Source organism: Patagioenas fasciata, chromosome 1 (genome assembly GCF_037038585.1).
Source record: "Patagioenas fasciata isolate bPatFas1 chromosome 1, bPatFas1.hap1, whole genome shotgun sequence".
Taxonomy (NCBI): Eukaryota; Metazoa; Chordata; class Aves; order Columbiformes; family Columbidae; genus Patagioenas; species Patagioenas fasciata.
The window spans coordinates 159,265,340-159,287,620 of record NC_092520.1 but is presented as its reverse complement, the minus strand read 5'-3'; the positions used below and the strand labels follow the sequence as shown (position 1 = coordinate 159,287,620).

The 22,281-nt window shown below is 41.7% G+C and overlaps 1 protein-coding gene across 4 annotated transcripts in view; it reads left to right on the top strand.

Moving 5' to 3' along the window:
- The window catches only part of PTPRB (protein tyrosine phosphatase receptor type B), a 63,064-nt gene that overhangs the window by 1,002 nt on the left and 39,781 nt on the right, over window positions 1-22,281 (top strand). For 2 of the 4 annotated variants that reach the window (XM_065838269.2, XM_065838249.2), the window contains exons 2-5: window positions 404-796; window positions 9,096-9,334; window positions 14,590-14,866; window positions 21,700-21,978. In XM_065838269.2, the coding sequence (XP_065694341.1) occupies window positions 404-796; window positions 9,096-9,334; window positions 14,590-14,866; window positions 21,700-21,978 (1,188 nt within the window). Of the gene's footprint in view, window positions 1-403; window positions 797-9,095; window positions 9,335-14,213; window positions 14,428-14,589; window positions 14,867-21,699; window positions 21,979-22,281 lie in introns of those variants that run through there. The other 2 variants (XM_071799185.1, XM_065838275.2) reach the window with 2 other exon arrangements.

Genomic DNA, 22,281 nt, shown 5'->3' with positions numbered 1-22,281 from the left:
GCAGGAAATTATATTGTAAAAAGACTGAGAGCTTGTGTAGATCTCTGTATGCTTTCAGGCAGGGGAGTGGGGAATTTAAAATTGGTATTTAAAGTTAGTAGTTCTTTGATTCCTTTTATATCCAATTCAATTTTTTCTTCATTTTTATATACAATGAAGGTCAAGGTGACCTTTGCTACAATAGTTTGCTTTTTGCATTCTCACTCTACATTACTTACACTTCCACCGTGTAAGTTGTACTTCTTGGTGGTTTTTTTAAATAGGTTCGATACCTGGAATGTTCATGAAAAGTTTAGCATATAGAAAGTGGGAAGAGAGTTTTATTTGCTGATGTATTTTAAATCGCCTAGAATTCACTTTTTGCTAAATAACCAAGTGTAATTCTGGAATTTTCCTCTTCCAGAAGGGTTTCTGATTATCCATGTCCAGAAACAGCAGTGTCTTTCAGAAAAGAGAGGAGTCATTATGGAGAAGTGCAATATGACCAACCTCAACCAGCAGTGGCAGTGGACGGCAGATGACAAACTCCTCCATGTGAAATCCACCCAGTGCCTGAGCATCTCTACGCGCTCTGCCCTGTCATCTCGCAGCATCGTTGTTGATTGTCCCCAGGCAGTCAGGTGGACTTGCCAGGAGGAGGATGGGCTCCTGAAGGTGGCCAATAGCTCTCTCTTTCTCACAAAGCAAGGTCAGAAGGTAATGGCCAAGCAAAGTAAGAAATACCTTCACACATGGATGCAGCTAGAAGCCAGCGAGACAGGAAAACCTGTTTATGTAAACCTGTGTTCAAAGCAAGGTGAGCTACTACTTCAAGGAAGTATCCTGGAAGTTTTGGTAACAAAAATGTTTCTTTTATGATAACTTGAATGTTAAAAATTATGGGATTTTATTCATACAGAAAAACCTTTTTCATTGTTGAAAAATAGTTGAGACAACCATAAAAAGAACAGCTGATATGAGTGCTGTGGGGTTTTTAAGGCATTTCATATTTTCAGGATGTCTCTCCTTTTCTCTACTCTCTGTCTTTGGATCAAAGTGCTTACGTGTAAGCTCAGCTCAGTATTCCTGTGTCATTTCCTTTTCCACTTTTAAACAGAATTGTGGGTACTACTTCCTAGCACTTTTTGAGAAATATGGATGCATAAAAGTGCTTTTCCTCCCTATCCATTTAATCACAAAAATCCAGATTCAATCTCTCAAGAGAAAGAAGGCATCTGAAGATCAAATACATACACGATTATTTCTCTGATTAACCTAAATGCATGATTAGAACAGCCATATGTCTTATACATTCAGGTGTTTACACAGCGTTGCTTTGCCCTAAGATGCAAAATATATGACAACACTCAAAATCCTGAAAATAATGAACTGAATCAAGAATCTCCAAAATTCTCGCAGTAGCACTTTGAGATGCGTGGGTTTGTGCACATACCTAGATATGTGTTTATATACCTGTGTGATTCTATGTGACATCCATGGCAAAAGAAAAGGTAGAACAGTTTGAATACTGCATAATAACGTTTTCCTTGATGTCCTGTTGTCAATCCTTCCTGACAATCCCATTGACCTTCTTCTTGCGCACAATTAAGCAGTTCTTCGTGGTAAATAAGAACAATCTGCACAGTTAAGCTTTTTATTGGGGAACACACAATTTATTCTTGTATTTACAGGATTTTAAAAATGTTTTATGACCCAATACTTTTGCTTATGGCCAGATTTTCAGAATGTTTAAAACAAATTCCTTGTTCTTTGTAACCTTTCTAACCTCCAATTCGTTATAAAGCAGAGTACCACTTTTTTCAGCAAATTTGCACTTGCAGAACTCTACTTGCAGCAGCAGGATTGCTCACCTGAGTGGAGGTCTGAAAGACTTTGAAAATCAGGGAGATGCTACCCCAGCCTTCCCATGTATTTTGGGAATTAAAAGGCAAAATCATTTGAAGTCCTGTGTATAGGGTGAGTATGGCCTGCTTATTCAAAGATACCATGAAAAGTTAAGATTAGGTACCCAGGCAACATTACTTTCTTTAGATGATAGTTGGATGAAGTGTGGCCTAACAGAGTTAAATAACCTTGCATCCTTTCCTTAATCATCCTCAGAGGAGGAGCAATTTAAGGCCACTAAGTAATAAATAAGACAATTTTCAAGAGGTACTAAAGCACCTTCTCATTTATTTACTGTGCTCAGTCCTTTAAGGAATTTACCTTAATTTTCCTGAAGTTCTCTCTGTAGACAGGCCTATCAATCCATTTTATGAGTCTCACTGTGACAGCTATCTCCTTTTTGACAGCTCTGGGAAGCTCTGGTGATAAATCAACGGTACATTATGACTCTCAATACCTAACTAAGAATTCCAGGTATATAAGAAACTCACAAGGAGTTGAAGTAATGGAAGGAGATTAATTTTAACAATAATAATAATAATAATAATAATAGTAATAATAATAATAATAATAATAGAAGTAGTAGTAGTAAGCTGTAGTACAAGAACAAAATCTAATGCCCACAGTGCTGGTCTTGACATCCATATGCATGTCAAAAGTGTCAATGTCGAATGCATAAAATTAGTCTTCCAAGAACATCTGTCCACTTTCAGTGAAAGCAGCAGTGGATCAGCCTAAAATAACATATTCAGTCTATGTTTAGCTAAGATAGTAATAACTGAGCAAAGTTTTTGCAGCTGAAATGGCAGTAAGTTTTTCTACTCCTGACTAACACCATATTTTGATATAATTTATCCTTTGTTTTCACTGTACTCATAAAACTAGTTATATTTTGGCAAAGGAGTGACTCACTGAATTGCATCCCAAACATCTTATCAGCCCAGATACAGTACAAGCTCCAAACCCAACAACTGCAACTACCTTTTATTCTGGACCTAACCCAAATGCCAAGCATGATTTTTCTGAACCGGGGAAAGCTTGGATTTGGTTTTCTATCCAGCCATCTGAGTTGTGTTTGGATACACAACCCTGACTTAAATGACTCCTTGTGTAAATCAGGATCAGTTTGAACATGCATCACATCTCTGTTCAGTCAGAGATCATTTTAAATCTAACTGCAGACGGTCCTCACACAAACCCATGGTTGAATCCAGCCTCTGGCTGACACAGCTAGTATGAAGAAGGGCCACAAGGTATCAGTCTCCCTTGAGATGACAAGACTTCAGTTCTCATCAAACTGAGCAAAAACTGTTGCGTTCAAATAACAGTTGTGGAAGAAACCCCGTCTCCTCTTGTGTGTCTGGAAAGCACCCAGAGCACCACTAGTGCTGACACACTAATGCTGAAATCTCTTCTTTCTGAGCTGTGTAAGCAATTCTTACAAGCTTCTTTTGCTCTAGGTAGGTTAGTTTCAAAAAAAATATTGAATTAGAGAACAGAGGCAATGCTATGTGGCACCTCGAATATTACCAAAAAACCTCAAAACCACTGCGGACCAAAAATTACTCACCAAGTGGAGAAATGACTTCAAGCAGGGAGCTACAAGCTCAAGCTGTATGCTGCAGTCATTCACCGGAATGATCTAGAGACCATCACCCAGCCTGTGAAGTAGTCTGGATGCAGAAGGTGACAGGAATTGTTTTGTACTATGATGCTCTGCATGGCATTTCTCTGCTACCATATCATACATACTAGGGACATCTGAAGGAACTGCTGTTTTGGGCCAAGTATTTAAGAACCATAGTGGGATCCACAAAGATGTAAAAGAAGTTGGACAAGGAATTCAAATAACAAATACACCATCTTTTTATCTCTTGTTTTGTTTGCAGTCTGAAATAGACAATGCATCAGATACTACATATGAGCTAAAGCCTGGTGTGCCATCTGACCTTCGAACTGTTACCTCCACAGTTGTTCCTCCTTTTCCACTCCAGTCTCTGGCCTTGTATCTTCTCTTTCACATGGGCTTCTCTCTTCCCCTTATCCCATTTTCAGTTCACCTGCTTCATACCAGAGCCTGAGGTTATTGAGTTCACATCCCACTGTGGACACTTCAGTGGGTGAGATGGAGGGTGGGAGAGACCAGAGCAGTGTACAGTCAGAGCATGCTCCGAGCCACCAGAGCAGCAGTAGCAACTGCAGAACATGGTAAGGGAAGACAGGTGCATCTTCTTGGAACTCTTGGGAAACAGGAAGAGCACCAAAGAAAGGTGGCAGAAGCACAGAAAAAGCCGCAGCTCTTTCTGCAGTGATGTTAATATCTATGAGCTCTAATTTTTCCACACCTTTAGTGTTTAAAATGACAGCAACAATCCATCCAGAGGTTCACAACAGATTGGATTTTTTTGTGTGTGTAACCTTTACAAATTTCTCCAGGATGAATTGGAACAGTGAGAAGCAATATTTTCATTTCACGTTCAAGTTGACCCAAAACATTTTTCCTAAAAAACATTCACTCAAACCCATTTTTATCTTCCTGAATTATTATTTTTTAAGATTTTATAACTAAAAGAGTTTGATAACATCTTTCTGAACCCATGAAATACCAAAATTGATTTGAATCTTCTGTCTGTGGTCAAAGCAGTACATGGCTCACAACTTTTGCTCAGCTCCACCTGGAAAAAGGCATCAATGTCGGATCCTTGGACAAAATTACAAGACCTTGTACACAATCCAATAGCATACTGCCAGAAGCTCAAAGACAAATGCGGGTTTTGTATTTTGTGGAAAGAAATGGAAAAATCTGCAGTGTAGCCCAAGTCTTCGATTTTCATAAATTTTCAAAGTCTTAGTGAGCCACAGTGCAGCAACTATAGAACAAAATCAGCTCGGCTACTTTCACAAGGCAAAAATGGAAAATACTAACAGCTTCCTGGAAGATGGCAAGCCATGCTTTACTAATTCATCTTCTACTGTGAGCGCTAACAAAGATTCCCATTCCAGGCAACTATACTGTTAATTTTCATTATTATATTATCTCCCTTCATTTTGTATGGATGTCTGTGTAGAAGCTGGAGTGGGTTTCAGCTTCTAGGTGTCTGAAGGAAGACCCTACTTCAGTTGTCTCAACATAGGTGCTTTTTGCCATTTGAGATGCTACAGGGTTCCCCACCTGACTGCCTACCAGGACATAGCTCTCCTGTAGGTCCTAGGAGAGCCCTGAACAGATGTCTCAGATGCTTTAGGGCAGTTGAGGCTGTACTAGGTAACTCCATTTAGGCAACTGAACCAAGTCCTAGGTGTCTATATAGTAGCTACTGTTATGAACTTTCTTCACTAGTGCCATGGAGTTAAGGGAGTCTTGATACCTTTCAGTGGCCAAAAATACATTTCAAGGCGAGCTGTGGCTATCCAGAGTACCAGAAATAGGGCTAATGGAGTTACAGTATTATCATGATAGCTAACTGGGATGTTCTGCTACCACTGATACAGAAAGAACCTTTAAGTGGCTATTTCAGCATTTCAAAAACAAGCAAGTAAAAGAGCAGCTCAGGATTAGACTAGAGTTTGGAGGCATTTGACCTCTGTGACATGAGATACAAACATCACTAACTTTAACATTTCAGATAAAGAAGGTAAAAAATTTTCAAGTGGCATAAATTTTGCAGTTTTTAGAAGGAGTACATTGAATGGGAAAGAAAAGACATTTAGTGGATTTTGTTCTTCTGTCACACTCCTACATAAAACAGAAATCTGAATTATGTTTTCTAAGTATGTCTTTATTTTTGCAGTTAGACAGCTAAAAAGATAATTCATTTTGTCCTGCACACACAGAGATCTTACAACACCTTCTAGTTTCAAGTCTTGCTGTCAGAAAGCTAAATGTAAGTCTTACAGAGTATTTTTTCTTATATAATAGATGTCTGATTCATTTATGCTTCACTAGCAATTCAGCCTTAGTTTTCTGAAACTGTGCTTTAATAGGGTAGGCAGACTGATAGGATACAAGCTATTTCAGCAAACTGCACCATGCTGGCTCGTCTGAGTCTGAAGGCATCGCTATAGGGTTCTCAGTACTTGACAACTAACCAGCACTCATCATACATGCAAAACGTATGGATTTCCTTTTTCTGTAAGCGGCCTGCTGCTGCGCAGATGGATGCAGTCTGCAGGACACCCCGTGGATGAAATATGCGCTTAGTCAGAATGTCATAATTTCTCCTGGGTGTGCTACTGATGATTACAATGGTATGTTCACACACTGTATATCATTCAGCCACTAGTGATCAGTGTCAGTGTCAGGGCTGCAGTTTTGTTCCCATGAACAGTTTTCTGACTGATTTCCAAAGAGACAGTTAGAACAATGCTAAACGCTTCTGAAAAATCCCACCGTTGAGATTTCTGTGTACTTTACTGATGTCCAGATGGGAGGTGAGTTTTTTCTGGTTTAAGGATTTGGAACTCAAGTTGTATAGAAATCTGTTTGTTTGGGTCTTATAATATGCAGGGTTTTCTTTATAAATGCCTGCTGTTGAAGAAGGGCTATGAGGGTCCTTATGCTAGGACCATAGTGATTTTCCTTAGAAAGAGAATATAAACCTGGATCTGATTTTCTTGAAGGGAGGGCAGATATAAACCCTATTAGTCAGTCCAATGTAGCATACATGAAAAGTGCTGGTCCATATATCTGAAGTTCCAATATGGCACTGTCTATGCCCAAGCTGTTTTCATCCACAGATTACAGGTGAGAGGCAGCTGTCAGTCTTTGCCTTTAGCTGGAAACTCACAGTAGCCCTGAGCTTAACAAGAGCAGTCGCATTGTGCAGTGACCAAGTGCTTGTTCCTGGTACCTCCTCAGGCTGGTGGGACATTTCTGAGGACCAAGAATTTAACTTCCAGGAGGGTTGAGCTCTCCCCTCAGCTCCTGCATCAGGAATGCTAGTTATTCCCTGGCTGCAGAGTTCCATAAATCTCGCCAGCAGCACCAGCTTCCCTTTTACGAAGCAGCAGCTTTCCTAAAGCACAATCGCGCTGGAACACAAACGTCTTCCTGTTGGAATCGCTGCTATTTGTCCGTAAATAAAGCCAAGTTTTTTTTTTTTTTTAATGTGTTTTTAAGTTGGGTGTGTAAATCTATATTTAGGAACCCAATTGAGTGGCCTTTTTTTGTAAGTGGCTACTGATCACTTAGATGTGCATTTTTTTCAGCTGTCTTTCTATCAGTAAGTTCTACTCCCTGCTGAACTTGGGCTGTCTAAGGGGCCCACATCCAGAACGCTCTTTCCAGGTCCTTGGGGCTAGCATTTCTAGTTGCCTACTGCAGACTTTCAGAGATCCCTGAATAATAGGACATCTGCGGGAACAATGACTGACATGGGATTTAGACTAAGTCTGGACTTGTGTCAGCTAATGGGTTTGTTTCAGCAGCTGGTGACAGCCTGAGCACAGGGCTGCCCCTGCCAGACTCTTCCCCATCATTTTGATGGAGGCCAGGCAGGTACATGATGTAGGACCACAGCAGATGCTGCACCACAAGCACTCTGCAGGGGGATTCTGCAAATGCAGCAGCAGCACAAGGATGATCGTGCAGCGTCAGATGATACCTGAGGGTTCGATGAAATTCTTTCCATGTGTGTAAGAGAGAGCAGAATTAGATCTGTTGTATTGTTTTCACTGCCTTGATTTGGAAAAATATTTGATCAACATTTTGTATAATTAAATGGAGACTTGGATATTTTTATTCCTAGAGAAGCAAAGTTAGATAACAAGGAGGGAAACATTTAATGTATGTATCAACCCATTCCAGCAAAGCAATCCTTTTCAAGAGGATCCAAAACTGTGTACCAGCTGAACGCACTGTGCTGCTGAGCAAAGGAAACACTTGCATAGAGGTGTCACTTACGAGGGCTTACAATCTCACTTTTATTTCTTGATGCAAATGAGAATACTGCAACTTTTTTTTTTACATAAACATGTCAACATGTATATTTACACATATACAAAAAACCCCCATCATGTTGACTTTGTGGAAGCTCACCCGCTGATCCTTCGGGTAGGAGGTAATCACACATTGGCCTGCTAAGACATTATAATTGCACATCAAGTAATTACATTTGGAAGCTTCTGCTGCAATTTAACAGTCATTAGATTTTTTTTAGAGGGTTTGTGAGCTAAAATTGTTATAAATGGCAACCAGCCCAGTGGCTCAGCAGCAAAACAAGGTTCTGTCATGCTGGAGACCCCAGTTCAAGGACAGACAAAGTGTCTTGGGCGGTGAGCCAAAGCACACGAGCTGCGCTCCAGTAATGGCTGGGCAGCTTTTTGTGAGGAGAAGGGGCCAGTGAGTAATTCCGATCGCTGAGCTGAAATGTGATGCTACCAGATGTAGAGGCCACCACAGCCTGAACCCTGGCCTCACAGCCACAAAGAAAGGATATTAAATACATACCAATGGGGAGGAAGAGCCATGAAAATGTGGAGGAAAAATGTGTAGTAAAATCTTTCCTGCACTCTAATTGCAACTTTGGCATTCTCTGAAGGATACGTGACTAAAAAAGCAAATCTACCATTATATTTGCAGGCACTTCAGTTAACTGATATGATTATTAGCTGAACCTTGGGAAGAGAGCAGTCAGGGGTTAGCATGGTCTCTGCATGGGACTGATTTGAAAATGCAAGAGGAATGTCCCATGTGGACACAAGGAACTTATCTTGAACAAATATCTTGAACAAAAAAAAAATATCTTGAACAAATTATCTTGAAAAAGTATGTGTAAGAAAGCCGTATTTTGAACATACACCAACAAAAGGCAGATGAGAATCTATCCCATGTACTTGCAAAGGGGGTGAAGGGGTGACCATATAAAGGTGAAACTGTGTGTTGTTTGATAGACTCAAGCAAGTGAAAAAGCTACAAGTGGAAACATTGTGCTCTTAATGACAGAGTGCAACCCTTCTCTTCAGAATCATTCATGGACTGTATTTAAGACTAGTGATATGAATGTTGAGAGAAATTAATTTTTTTTCTGCTTTTGTTTTGTACAAGATTTGGTATTGGTGCAAAATACATTTGCTCTGAAAACAAGAAAGTATTGAACCGATAGGTGCACTTAAAGTACTTAGAAGTCAGACCAGCCACACTTATTGGCATCTAAAGAATTGTTTATATAAACACTGAGCTGCTTTTAATTATTTTCCTCTTATTGTCTGAGGTCTCCAAGATGCAGACACTTACATATGGAGTACTAGAACTACATCCCCCCCTTCAAACGCTGTTACCTCAAGGCCTGAAAATATGCTGAAGAGTAGCACAGAGATGTTCATCAGAAATGTGACTGAACACTTCAGTAAAAATCTCATTGAAAGCCCCTACTTTGATTTGAAATCTTCAGGAACAGAGAAACCCTGGATTCCAACAACTACTCTTCAATACTCCAGCACTACAAAAGAGGTAAGGCAGGGGAATTATTGATTTTTATTAAGCCTGCTCCACTCTGTGGACCCTGATAGCTATTACAGGTGGATATTTGGTGGACCGAAAAAAAAACAGCTAGAGGACTAAGCTTTGTTCTTTGTTTTGATGAGATGCTTTGTTCGTGCTGATCATGCCCTTTGCTACAAGCACAGCTGCAGAAAAAATTCTGCCTTTTCTGTACAGCACAATCCTGGTGTGCACAATGCGTTGGGAAAATCTCTAAGCTCCAGGGAAATGCTCAGGACATGTGAGGAGCAATGGAAAGCTCATGGATGTGGCGGGAGACACAGGAGCCTGGGTATCTGCTCTCAGTAACTCAGGCTCTGCCACTGGCTTGCTGTACAACATGAGGGCCTAGCTCTAATTACACTCAAAGAATCACGTTATGTTTTATCACGTACATTAGGATAATTGAGTCCTAAAATTACATACATGTTTTACAGATCAAAGCAAGTGAAATCCGAATGCTTTAACTTGCCTTGAAAGGAACCCTGTCCTTGACCCTGGTCAGCATGTCTACTGATGGCTGGGCAGCGTGGAAACACATGGCTGTTTCTTGATCCCTGCTCTGTCGGACCACAAACAGCCCTGGCAGAGGAGGGGAACGAGATGCCATCCCCATTCATAGCTGCAGCTAACAGTGGGCATTCAGTACCTCTGCATCAGTTTCCAGTCTTCTCTTTTTGTGTGTGTGGGCAAGGCATAGTTAAGTAATTTCAGAACAAACCTGGAATCATCATTGGCAAAATGTGCACAAGCTAAAACATGCAGGATGTTACTGGTGACTGCATCAATAACACTGATTTAGACCTGAAAACCCCTAAATTCCCTGTGGCTTCTCATCTGGGAGACCAGACTGCACTCAGTATATTGGGGCAGGCAAACATATTGTTTCAGTTATTACTTTGGGTGTCATTGTTACTGTGGAAGAGACTAAGAAATGTGTTTTGTGTTTGGGAGGGCTGTGGACAGACCAGTCTATATAATCCAATATGAACAACATCACTAGAGACAGGGAGAAAGGAGCAGCATCACCCAGGGCTATGTAGGTCCAAATAACTAACTCGAAGGTTACTCCTCTCACTGCTGTTGTAGTGCTGATGAGGGGAAGGGACTGAGATGATGATGGATTCACTGCACCCCATTCCACAGATGATGGAGACAGTTCTTTTAAAATATGATTATTCTGCCTCGGTGGAGGCAGGCTGAGCTCATTTCCCCATGCCCTCTGTCTATAGGCACACCTCCCGCACTGAATTCCAGTCCAAATGGAAATGTCCTATATAATACAGTATTATCAAAGCTGCCTCCTGCACTACTAGTAAATAACTACACCAGTGCTAGAGAAATGGCACCCTTAGAACTGAAGCTGCCACCTCCTGTGTTCCCACCCCAGTTGGACTCCTGAGTCACTTGATTTGCACTGAGCGAGTTGCTTAGGTCAAAGCTTTCAAACAAGAATCCTGATGGTAAGCACTCTAAGCATAGCCACGGAAAAAAAAAAAAACCAAATTAATATCTGTCCAGCCTCCAGCCAGGTCTGGACATCTCAATCTAAATACACCAATTTAGACACACAGCCTTAAAATCTTTGGCCTATATCTCTCCATTTCCTTGTCTTTAGAGTGGAATTAAAAACATTATGTCAAACTAGCAGGGATATTCAAAGGATTAAGCAGGTTTAACAGAATACTTTTAAAACACACAGACTAAGTAAGCCCGGAGTATTGTTGTTAGGAAGACAATACCTTCTATGAACTGCAGTTGCCCGGGCTAGGTCCTTTTATTTGTAGAAGCAAAGCCTTGATTTGGCTCTGAGTGTACCCACTTGAGGGGGGCATGGGAGGGTGAGGCGGGAAATGGTGACACTTCAATTGAACAAATTGTTTGGTTTAGAGCAGCCTTGGATTTCAAGTAAAACTGCAGCTTGCACTTTCAAACCATGGCAAAAGCTATGAAAAGCCCATTTCCTCTTGATTAGAGAGACAGAGGGGTTGGTGTCAAAAAAAAAAAAAAAGTCAGGAAGCCTTGGGAAAGTGTCTGGAAGGGACTTTGGAGCCTGCTGTTAGAGACGTGTCCGGCCACTCCCAAAACTCACTTCCAGTCCTTTTTTTTATTATTTTTTAATTTTTTAATTAGTTTCTTGGCTTGCCACACAGGTCAGTAAGTCTTAAAGGCTGTGTGACTGCTGATTTGCTAAAAGCCCATTTATTCAATTTATTCGGTCTGGAAATAATTACTCATATTATCTTGGCTATTCTATATAAATATGTTGCCATCAGTAAACTGTGGATCCCTCCTGTTTTATTCCAATGCTGACACAGACATCTGTGGTAGACCTTACCCTTACAGCAGCTTTGTGCTCGATAATGTAGTAAAAGAAGTCTCAAAACCCTTAATAAAACACTACTTCCTACTACTATAGCAGAGTATTTTTAAAGATTTTACAATAGCAAGAATAAGATTAATAAAGTAGGAACTTCTAAATTATAGGCAAAGCTGAGAAGCAGCAAGATTCCTTTTCTCCATGTTATCTTACAGTAGCTTGGAGAGACAGACCTTTCAAGGTCTTTAAATTTCACTTGTGGTAGTGTCGGTTTCTTTCCTGACATTTATAAGTTTGCACTGATTTTTTTTTTTTTGTTTACCTTCATGTATTACATCTACTTAACTAATTTACACCTACGTATCTAAATTACATCTTCCTTGCAAATTCAGATTATGGATGTTTCAAAAATCCCTACAATGTGAGCTCCACTTTCCAAGAAAAGGCAGGTTACTCCAAACATTCTCATTTTTCAGAGGGGGATTTGAAGTAACCCAAACATCCTAATATGCTGGAAGAAATACTGGTGTGCTTTATGCCATTAGATCCCAAAGGAACAATCATCTAAAGATGAATGTATGCTGTAAGAAATCTCTCTCTATGAACTGGTTACAAGATAACTATGTCATTTTAGTGCAAGTTTACGTCTAGTACACACACCTTGTGTCTTTCATCAGTGGTTTGTTTAGGGCTGTAGTAGCTCTTTGGGGCAGGGTGCCTCACTTTGTCTGAAGTACATAACGCATACCTTCCAAGGGAGATCTTGTTCTGCAGTGGGCTTGAGAATGGCGTAATAACCAACGTATATTTTATCATCACTTAAGGTGGTGTTCATAAAGTTATTAATCACCTCAAGCTTGCCCAACAGTTTGTATCATGTCCCTAGGACCAGAAATATAGTTCCACTGGGGCAGGTGAAGTTTTCCACAGGTGCAGGTACAACCCACGAGTGCTCAGACCTTTGGTTTCTGAATCGAAGAATGAGAGATAAGGTTTTTCAGACATTTATATAGTGCTGACAGGCTGATGCCCAGAAAAATCCTGCAGTAGTATCTCCCTTGAAAGGCAGACTGATGTTTCTACATGCTGGTACCTCTTCTCCCTAAAATGGGGCAAATATTAATCTGATGGTGAATTTGCTTGAGGTGCTGCTTTCAAAAGTTTATGCTTGTAAAAATTTCACATGCATCATACAGTACAGAAAAATGAAGAAAAGTGCCATTCCCATTGAAGGAATGTCAAATTTCTCCCCCTTTATGAAATCTCAAATTTACCCCATGGTTGCTAGATTATTGTCTGAGTATCTGAAGGTCCGAAACCCTTCTAACTGTGTTTCTTCCCCCTTACCACACCCTGCATACACATATACGTGAGTTTTAAGAGGCTGAAACCTAAGCAAGAAGGAAATGGTCGTGCATGGCAGAAATTGAGAGCTGTGCCGCCGCTGCAACCGAATTCGGAGTTGTGCACAGCTCGTTTGATGGAGTCTGGAAACAGGGAGAGTTTCTTGCTTTCCATGGTGTGTGTAATTTTAGCTTGGAAGTTATTCAGGGGATGAGGAAGGAATTGTTTCAAGGACACAAGCTGATGCGGAACAAACCAAAAAACTGAGATAACTTGGCCACTGACAGAAGGGCTGCTCCTCTGCCTCTGGACGTGGTGCTGCGGGGCCCAGGAGAGGATGAAGGCCTTGGTGGGCAGTGGCTAACCCCTAAGAACATCCATGTTTGGGACACGGGAGCTGGAATGGTGGCTTAGTGATAGCTGAGGCAGAGAGGAGCGTGAGCCAGGAGAGGGGGCAGGTGTGGGGGGCAGCAGGCATGAGGAGAAGGGGGCATGTGTGGTGAGGTGGCCATGAGGGGTGGCAGGCCTGAAAAGCGGGCACACAAGTTGAAGTGGCCATGAGGTGAGTGAGTCAAGGGAAGGTGGCAATGAGATTAGGCAGCCATGAGACAAGGCAAGCATGAGGCCCGACCACTTCGAGCCCTGATGGGTGTCAAGCAAGGAGCAGCCGATGTGAGGCGGAGTGCTGCTGACCCCTCCAACAATGGCACCGCCTGAGGGGGCGAGGGGCCCCCAAGAGCCAGGAGAGCAGTGGGGAGAGAAGACCCAGGGGAGAGCCGACATCGGGAGGAAGGAAGGGAGGTGGAGTGGAACAGGAGCCGGGAGGAAGCCGGGACCCACACGGAGCGAGGGGCGGCACCCCGGGACCCGCAGGTCGGGGGGCGCGGGGGACGGCGGCGGGTCCCGGGCCTGGGGGGGCGCGGGGGCGGCGAGTCCCGGGTCGCCGCGCTTCGCCCCCCGCAGCGAGACGCGAGGAAATCGCCTCTTGATTGCGGAAGTCGGCGGGAAGGGCTCCGGCAGAGTCAGCCCGGGTCAGAATGGCAGCGTGGGAAGCGGCGGCCGCCTCCCCCGCCTCCTCCGCTCCTCCTCAGCCGCGGGCGGGCGGGCTGCGGGCAGCCCCCCCACCCCACCCCGGTGGCAGGGAGGCGGCGAGGCGGCCGGGGCAGCCCCGAGCGCATGCAGCAAGCAGGCGGCCCGGCAGAGGGCTCGGCGGCCGCCGCGCGGAGCCCGGCGGGGAGCGGGGGGCCCCCGGGGCCCCGCCGCGGCCACTTCGCTGCTTCATTCCCCCCCCACCCACCCCTTTCCCCCTCCCCGCGAGGGTTATCGGGGTTAAAAGCTGTCGGCAATGCTGAGCTATGGAGCGGGATTTGCCCTGTGGACGGCGCTGGCCCTGACCAAGGTGAGCGGGGAGCTGTGCGGGGGTCGCCCCTCTGAAGTCCCAGCCGAGCCGGGAGGGCGCAGCACACAGCGAGGACGGGGTTCCGAAGTGAGCCCAGGGGAGCTTCGGCGGCTGGCGGAGCCTGGCGCGTCTCTCAGAGTTTTTTTCCCCTTCTCCCCGCAGGCAGCGCCGGGGGAGGCTGCGGGATGCAGCGCCAACCTGACGGAGCGGCGCGTCGCCGGGCAGAGCGTGTGGCTGCGCTGGGGCGCCGCCGGCAGCGCCTGCAACTTCAGCCTGAGCGGGCGCTCCGAGGACGGGGAGGCGGTCGGCTGCCAGCCCGCCCCCACGGGCAACGGCTCCTACGGCTGCAGCCTGCAGGGCCTGGGGGCCGGGACCTGGTACCACCTCCGCATCGAGCCTCTCGCCGACGGGGAGGCTGTCAACATCTCCGTGCAGACAGGTATGGGCGGAGCGGGGCATGGCAGGTGCTCGGGGGCAAGGAGGGACGACAGGCTTTTCCTTCCCATCCCCTTGCTTCAGCCAGGTGTAAGAGGAGGAGGGTGATGCGTTTACAGCTACTGTAAATCTGTGGTGTTTGCGGCACGTCGCTGTCCTGCGCTTAAAGTCTCTTACTGCGCTGCCAGGCATAACTACTGCTTAAAGTTAATTCAGCAGGCCTGACAGGAGAAGATGCTGTGCAGAGACTAGGTCTAGTACTAGAGAAGGTTTCTTCCACTCCTCAAGCCCTTAAGTTGCCATCCAGCACAATGCTTTAAGAAGTAGTAGCCTGTACCATCATTTGTGCTCATGCAGACCCAGTTGGCTTTGTAGTTTCTCAGGTGACAGCTTATTTTCTGTGCTTAAAATACGATTTTATTCATGGCAGGTAGACCCTGTTCAAGGATAGCATACTGTTTCATCCCATTTCTTTGCTTTTCTTCTGCCTAACCAGAGCCTGAAAGTCAGAAAGTAAAGCGGAAACTTCTTGTTTGAATACAGCCAGTGAGGTGTTATGATGTGCAGTCGTGTGCAGAGCACTTAGAGTGTCACATCCATGACTGGCTCGAAAAAAGTTTCAGCAGCCTGTCAGAGTGCTGCAAAGGAAAGCCGTCTTTCTGCATGTGTGTTTGTGTATGCATGTGAACAACTCAGCTGTGGAGCAATGAAGGACGTAGAGCCACAGGCTGCAGTGACAGAACTGGGCTCTTTCTACCTGTATTAGTGTTTTGTTGAAGATGATGAAATATTTTCCAGCCTCTGACTGTTGGTAACACAAACTTCCAAACAGAGATGTCTTAAATGAGGTCCATCATTAAATGTATCCCTGATTTGCTTCTGAAGTCTTTGCTTCAGAGGGGTATTTTGCAGTATTAGTGTTAAAGATTACAGCAGCCAAATACTTGACAGTTACCAGTTCAGAGACATCATTTACTGTCAAACTCTCTTCCCTGCACTAACTGTACAGATGCATTAAATACCCCCCATTAATTTGCTTTGGTAACTCAAAGTAAAAAAGTCTAGTGACAAGTCTGCTGATGTGATAGCTATACGACAAGCACAAGTCATGTCACTTGGTAGAAATGACTAATGGGTTATATGCAGACAGTGATTTATATCAGTGTCATGCATCATGAAAACTGTTTTTAACATTGATGACTTGTAATTTGAAAATTGAAAGAATAAATCAACCATTATCAGAATGATAGCTATAAATCACCGTTGTTGCTGGCTAGTAGAGATCTATTACTGAACACTTGCGTAAAAGTAGAGGAAAAGATACCACTTCAGACCGCATTTTGATGAATGCATAATAGTTTAGACAGTAACTTGTACATCCCATTTATTACTTTTTTAATCAGTAAACATTTTACAAGACTGTAAGATGATAAAAGTTATTGGAAGCAACTGCTGATTATAGTCATGTAGCTGGTGTCAGAGTGAAAAGACTGATTGAAGTTTAAGTTGAAATACTGGAGATTAGTGGACTAGAGTTGTTGTGAGGTTGATGTTTGAATTTTGGCTATTAGAGATCAGTTGAAAGCATGAAATAAGAATAGAGGAACCATGGAGGTTTCCTGCAAAGACAGCTAGTGGGATTGCTCTGTGATTCCTAGCTTTCCCTGATGCAATTACATCTGCTGCATTGCTTGATCATGTGTAAAATACACAATTAGCTCCGAAGTTTGTCAATTTATTTTTTTTTAAGAATATATCTATACAGTTCCTTATGTCTGTCAACAACCCATGTTGTACTGTCGGTACTATGAATTTCAAGGGAGAACGGACAAGGATTATTCTTCTGTATGTTTCCTCTAGGGGCAGCATTTTAAACCAGTTTTCTGGAAGGTCTTTTTCACCTGTTCCGTTGTAACATGATGTCAGTAGTTTTGGTTTACGATCTACTGAACCTGAATGTCCATAGAAATTTGTTCCTGGAAACTATCCTGTGAATATGGAAGTATGAGCAATTTTTTCAGCCATATTGTAAACAAAATTCCCACTGATTTGAATGTTAGCGGAACTGAGCTATCCTGAGCCATCTAAAAATATGATGTCTGACCTTGATACTCATTAAGGTTCCCTTCCTGAGCTCTTTGCCTAAGAAATATGGGGTAAGCTGTCCTTTGGAGGTGCCCAACTTTCTCCATGGACTATAAAAAGAGCCGAGGTTAAACCAGGCACCCGGAGTTTAGGTGGTTGAAGTTAGGTGAGAGGAATCCCATCCCATGTGTTTACTTTTGCAAAATGAGGTTTTGAACATCTTTATTGTCTTGATGCAATAAATGTACATGGAGCAAGTAGCTGATTCGTTTGTATACCTAGTTCAGAACTTTTAGCTTTTTGCTTATATTCAATCCTGTTAAAATTTTCATGTACTTGTTCCTGTTATGAATTCACTTTTTGTCATGTTTCTTATGCAAAGTGCTGGAGTAGCTAAGCCCATAAAATCCAAAATATTTTGTCATATTTTGAGTGTGATCTATTCTGATTAAGGACTTAAGGTGAAAGCAATGAATAATGTGTACTGTGGTTGCAGCTGTAATGTGAAGGCTCAGAGAGGACCCAATCCTCAACTTAATTCAGCCTTTTGAGTATTTAATTTCACAATAAAATCACAGTTATGACAATGAGTTGTCTATGTTGTTTGCAAGTTTGATATTTCAATAGAGTAAATATGCAACTCTGCATAAACTCTCAAGTAACACCAGACCCTTTGTGAATCTTTGAGTAGAGAAGCAGCTTCTGTTTCACTTGTGAATACATAGATCTGAAATCTAATAATGTATGGAATACTAGTAGTCCAGGCTAGTCCACTAAGGCGGACTCTGTTATGTCTCTTTACTCAAGAAATTTTGATCTATGGGTTATCAACTTAAAATGCCAAGTATTTAATACTCTAGACCAGAAATGAAATAGGTCCTGCAAAACGACGGAAAATACAATCACATATCCACTATGTAATCCAGGTATGCACAAGCGTGCAAACACACATGATGTTGGTGGTTATGCTATTTTGGTAGGATAGGAAATGAAGAAACAGCTGATAACACCATTTATCAGCTCTGAGCTGCAGATAAATTTTCCACTGCAAACTTGAGATTACAGATGTCAGTAGGCACCAGTCTGCTTATTTATTCCTGATTAATATTTACCATTTGTTAGGGTTTTGAATATTTATGCACATAAAAACATGCAGCTAGTCAGTGTGCTTGATACTGTAAAGTTGGGGCAACAGGTGCACCTGTCGGTCCTTTCATGTTATCTTTATTGTTGTCAGTAAAACTGTTTCTGTGACTGAGAGCTTTCTTGATTTCAGATAAAATTCTCAATTCAAATATATCTTCTAAAATAGACCTATAAGTGCCATTTTCAGCATTGTTTTCTACAAAAATGTTGCAGTGATATATTTTGTTACTGCCTAATCGAAGCCACCTGTAGTGAGAGAACTAACAGTTAAATAATTTTTTGTCAGAAAAATGCTAAATATATGAATGAAAAGAGGTTAAGTTAAAACTTGTACCTTCTAAGACACAGTCTGGTATTTTTCCAATGTAATATGTAGCTCTGTAAATGACAGAAGCATGGCTTGGCCATGTGTTCAGTCCTGTAAATTTCAAATTATTTGGGACAAATCTGATTTATTAGCCATCTGTAGGAAAAACTACTGTGACGTGGCTCTGACTATAGGCTGTATAATCCTATAATCCATAATCATGTAATTGCTGTGATCATTGTCTCAAAAGTCAGAGCACAAGAAGAATATAAATAACCGTGTAGCCCATTCTAAAGATTTTCTAGGTTGTATATCATCCCAAAAAAATGAATATTTGTACTTAATGAGAACAATGAACTCAACCCTCTTTATTTAATCTCAGAAAAGTCCTTGTACAATAGGTTGCTGTTTTATGAAAAGAAAAAATTATGAAAAAAATGGATGATTTGGTAGGAAGATGGCTGAGACTGGAAGTCAGGAATTCCCCGTTACTCAGTCCTGGGCTGATATCTCTCAGTTATATTTTTTTTTCTCCTGCCTAAAGCAGGTGTGTTTCTGTGCTTACAGGCTGTATTTGGGACTCATGTCATTGGGATTGGACATAACCGTATCTATCATTTATGTGAAATGTATCTGTAGCACCTACGCACACAAAAGTGAAAATGGCAGTGCAATATAATTCAAACAACATAAAGTCTCCTGGAAGACTCCTTTGTAGACTAGGAGGCCTTAATTCATATAGTATCAAATGGTATAAAAATATCCTTGTGAAAATCCGTTACTTCTGTGACATATCAGAGTTGTATCGTTGCCAGCAGAGACTTGTATAACAATGAAAATGGCTTTTTAAGTGTTTGTTTCCATCCAGGGCCCTTTCAGCCCAGGCACTTCCCAATCTCATTGTTCCTTTGTTCTAGCGGATGTACAAAGCACTGAGTGTTTTGTTTTCTGGACCAGATAGATTAGATAAAGTCTGAATTTCTGAACTTCACCTTCTAGGCACGCAACTCTTTTCTTTGCTAAAGTACCTTAGAAGACAGATTGCCCAGGACACCATAAACCCTTCTAAAAATGTAGGAGGTGTCTTCTTTTGTAGAATTTGTCAAATAATGACGATTACAATGTTTGCAGGACTAGCAAGCAGTCAAGCTTGTCCTAACTGTCAGAGAGAGAGTTAAACTTTTTGACAGCTATCATGACTGTTCTCTTGGTATCAGTCAAATTTAAATTTTTACAGCTGTCTGTGCGTCTGACCATATATAGTGCTGGAATTTCTTTGACTCCCAAAGTCTGACCTTTCTGATTAGAACAATTGCCTTCAAGGAACAAGTTTATACCCGGACTATTCACTTTTGCCAGCATAATAGTCTTTAGTGGCTTAGTGTGTATTATAGGTGGAGCTGGTAGTCAAGCCTATTGTTAAGATTTCCTGACACTTTTCATTAAAACCTCCTGTCTCAATTGCTGTAGCTAGGTGAAGTTTTAACTATTTGGCCTGAAGTTTTATGTGCTTGGTCTTTGATTTGAGGTTTTGGTTGTTTTTTTGTTGTTTTTTTTGGTTTGGTTTGGTTTTCAGTTTTAGGCAGAGTTAGTTTAGCCTTAAAGAAAGAGGTCAAGAAAATAAGATAGATACTTTTATTGATTGATTTTGCTAATTTGATTTTCATCTCTTTTTTTCTGAGGAGCACTAGCTTCTCCGTGGTCCAAAGCAGTAACCTGAATTGAAGCAGAGACCTGGGTTCAAAGGGACACTTTTTCACATAGTTACAGAGTCACAGTCTGGTCGAGGTTGGAAGGGTCCTCTGGAGATCGTCTGGTCCAACCCCTCTGCCCAAGGAGGTCCACCTACAGTTGGTTGCCCAGGACCATGTCCAGACAGCTTTTGAATGTCTCCAAGGAGGGAGATATTCCCTTGAAATTCCTAGTATATTTGACTGACAGAGCATACCACCAAAACCTGACACCAGTCTGTTCTCAGCAGAGCTTTTTAAGAATCAGTTAAACCCTCTGCACCATCCAGGCTTTGAAGAAGATGCAGCTTAAAGACCATTAGCCCCATGGAACTCCTACCGCTGTGTATGTAGGGCAGGGGTAGGTTTGACTTGGTCCTTTCAGGCTTTGGGGTGCAGTTTTTAGTTATGCAATCTCACATACTTTCATCTGCCTTGTTTGGAGAACAGGAGCAATGACTGCATTGGAAAAATGGTCTTATCCTTCTGTGTTTAAGGTACTGTTGATACGGAAACCTCATTTCACAGCCTGATGCACCACTGGCTCCCCATCTTATGCTAGGCAAGAGTAGCACGTAGTGTATTTATGTGGAAGCCAAATTTAGATATTAAATTGTTGGGAAACCTTAATTCTTCAACTCTTCAACTTGTAAATGCTTGATCTTGCTGCTTTGGGTTGTTTTACGAAAACTTTTTAATATGCAATTGTTTAACCTTATTGGGAGACGTGTCAATACCTTAGTACATCAACATGTAATACATTTCTTTTGATTTGCGTGAAGTCTTGTGAGTGGTGAAATACACCTGGTGAATAAAGCAACCAGAGTCTTTTGTTTTGGCCATCCCTTTAGAGTTATCATATTTTACAGATGATTTTACTTGAGAAATCTTAAACAAACAACATAGTGAACACTGAGAGTTTCTCAGATAACTAGTCCCAATTAAAAATAGTTCCTAAAGGTTTACCCAATGTACTGTTTGGGTTTTTTTTAAAATTTATAAGAACAATACTACAGCAGAGCAGCAACATATTCTATGAGAATCTGAAGTGTTTGAAGTTATACCAAAACCAAAGGATTGTTGCTCTTAAAATTTTATAAACGCTTATGCCCATTAGTGATAAAGTGTTTAGCATGAGTGCTAAGAAGTGAAAGCCACTTGGTACCATTGTATCTATAAAGCTCTACTACACTGCAGCATTGTGTCTAATTTGCTGGATTTTTGTGTTTGCTGTTTTTTATTAAAGTTGTTACAGTTTTACTATCAGCAGATTTCCAAGCTTGTTATATACATCCGCAGCTGGAAGTGTTTTTCTACATGTGTGTGTGTGTGTGAGTGTGTACACATATACACAAGTAATATTTCTGAATTTCGCAGGACTCTTGTAGACAGGTTTCAGTGATGTGTTTATAAATTTAAAGAAAAAGACTTTGAAAAGCACTGACAGTGTGATGATGATAAAGGGAGAGTTTTGAAAGGTTTTTTCTTCTCCTGTGTAAAACTTCAGACATCCCAATGCAAGAAATACTAGTTTATGGGTTTTGTTTGTTTGTTTGTTTTTAACTACAGATCCCTTGCCACCACCTCGTTTTGAAATTAATAAGGAAAAAACTACCCTCACAAGCTTACAGGTTCAGTGGGATCCTTCCTCAGGAAAGGTAGACTTGTATAACCTAATGTTATTTGACCATGATAATAGAAGGATACAAGAAGTCTCCATACCAGGAAGAATTTCAAAAATGGAAAACACTTTTTCCAATCTCATCCCTGGGAATAAATACAACGTTGTTCTCAGTGCAGTTGCTGGAAATAAAAGTACCCCAGAACTTCACATAAGTGGATCTACTGGTAGGACTTATTTTACTGTAGTTCATCTAAATAAAACCACTTAGAGTATTTTGCAGTTCTGTATTTTGAAATTAACAAATATGTACCATTCTTCTACCTGACAAGATATATATAAGTATCTATTGATTATACATAGAAATAAACAAACTAACAGCAAGAGTTGTTTGCTAAGAATGGAGGCATGTTGTTATGATGTGTTTAAACATAAATTTGGGGCTGTGTTTTCACTAACTCTAAAGAAACTCAACATATTGCAAAAGTAAATCTGTTCAAAAGTACTGAAATTGTGGAGATAACCGTTAG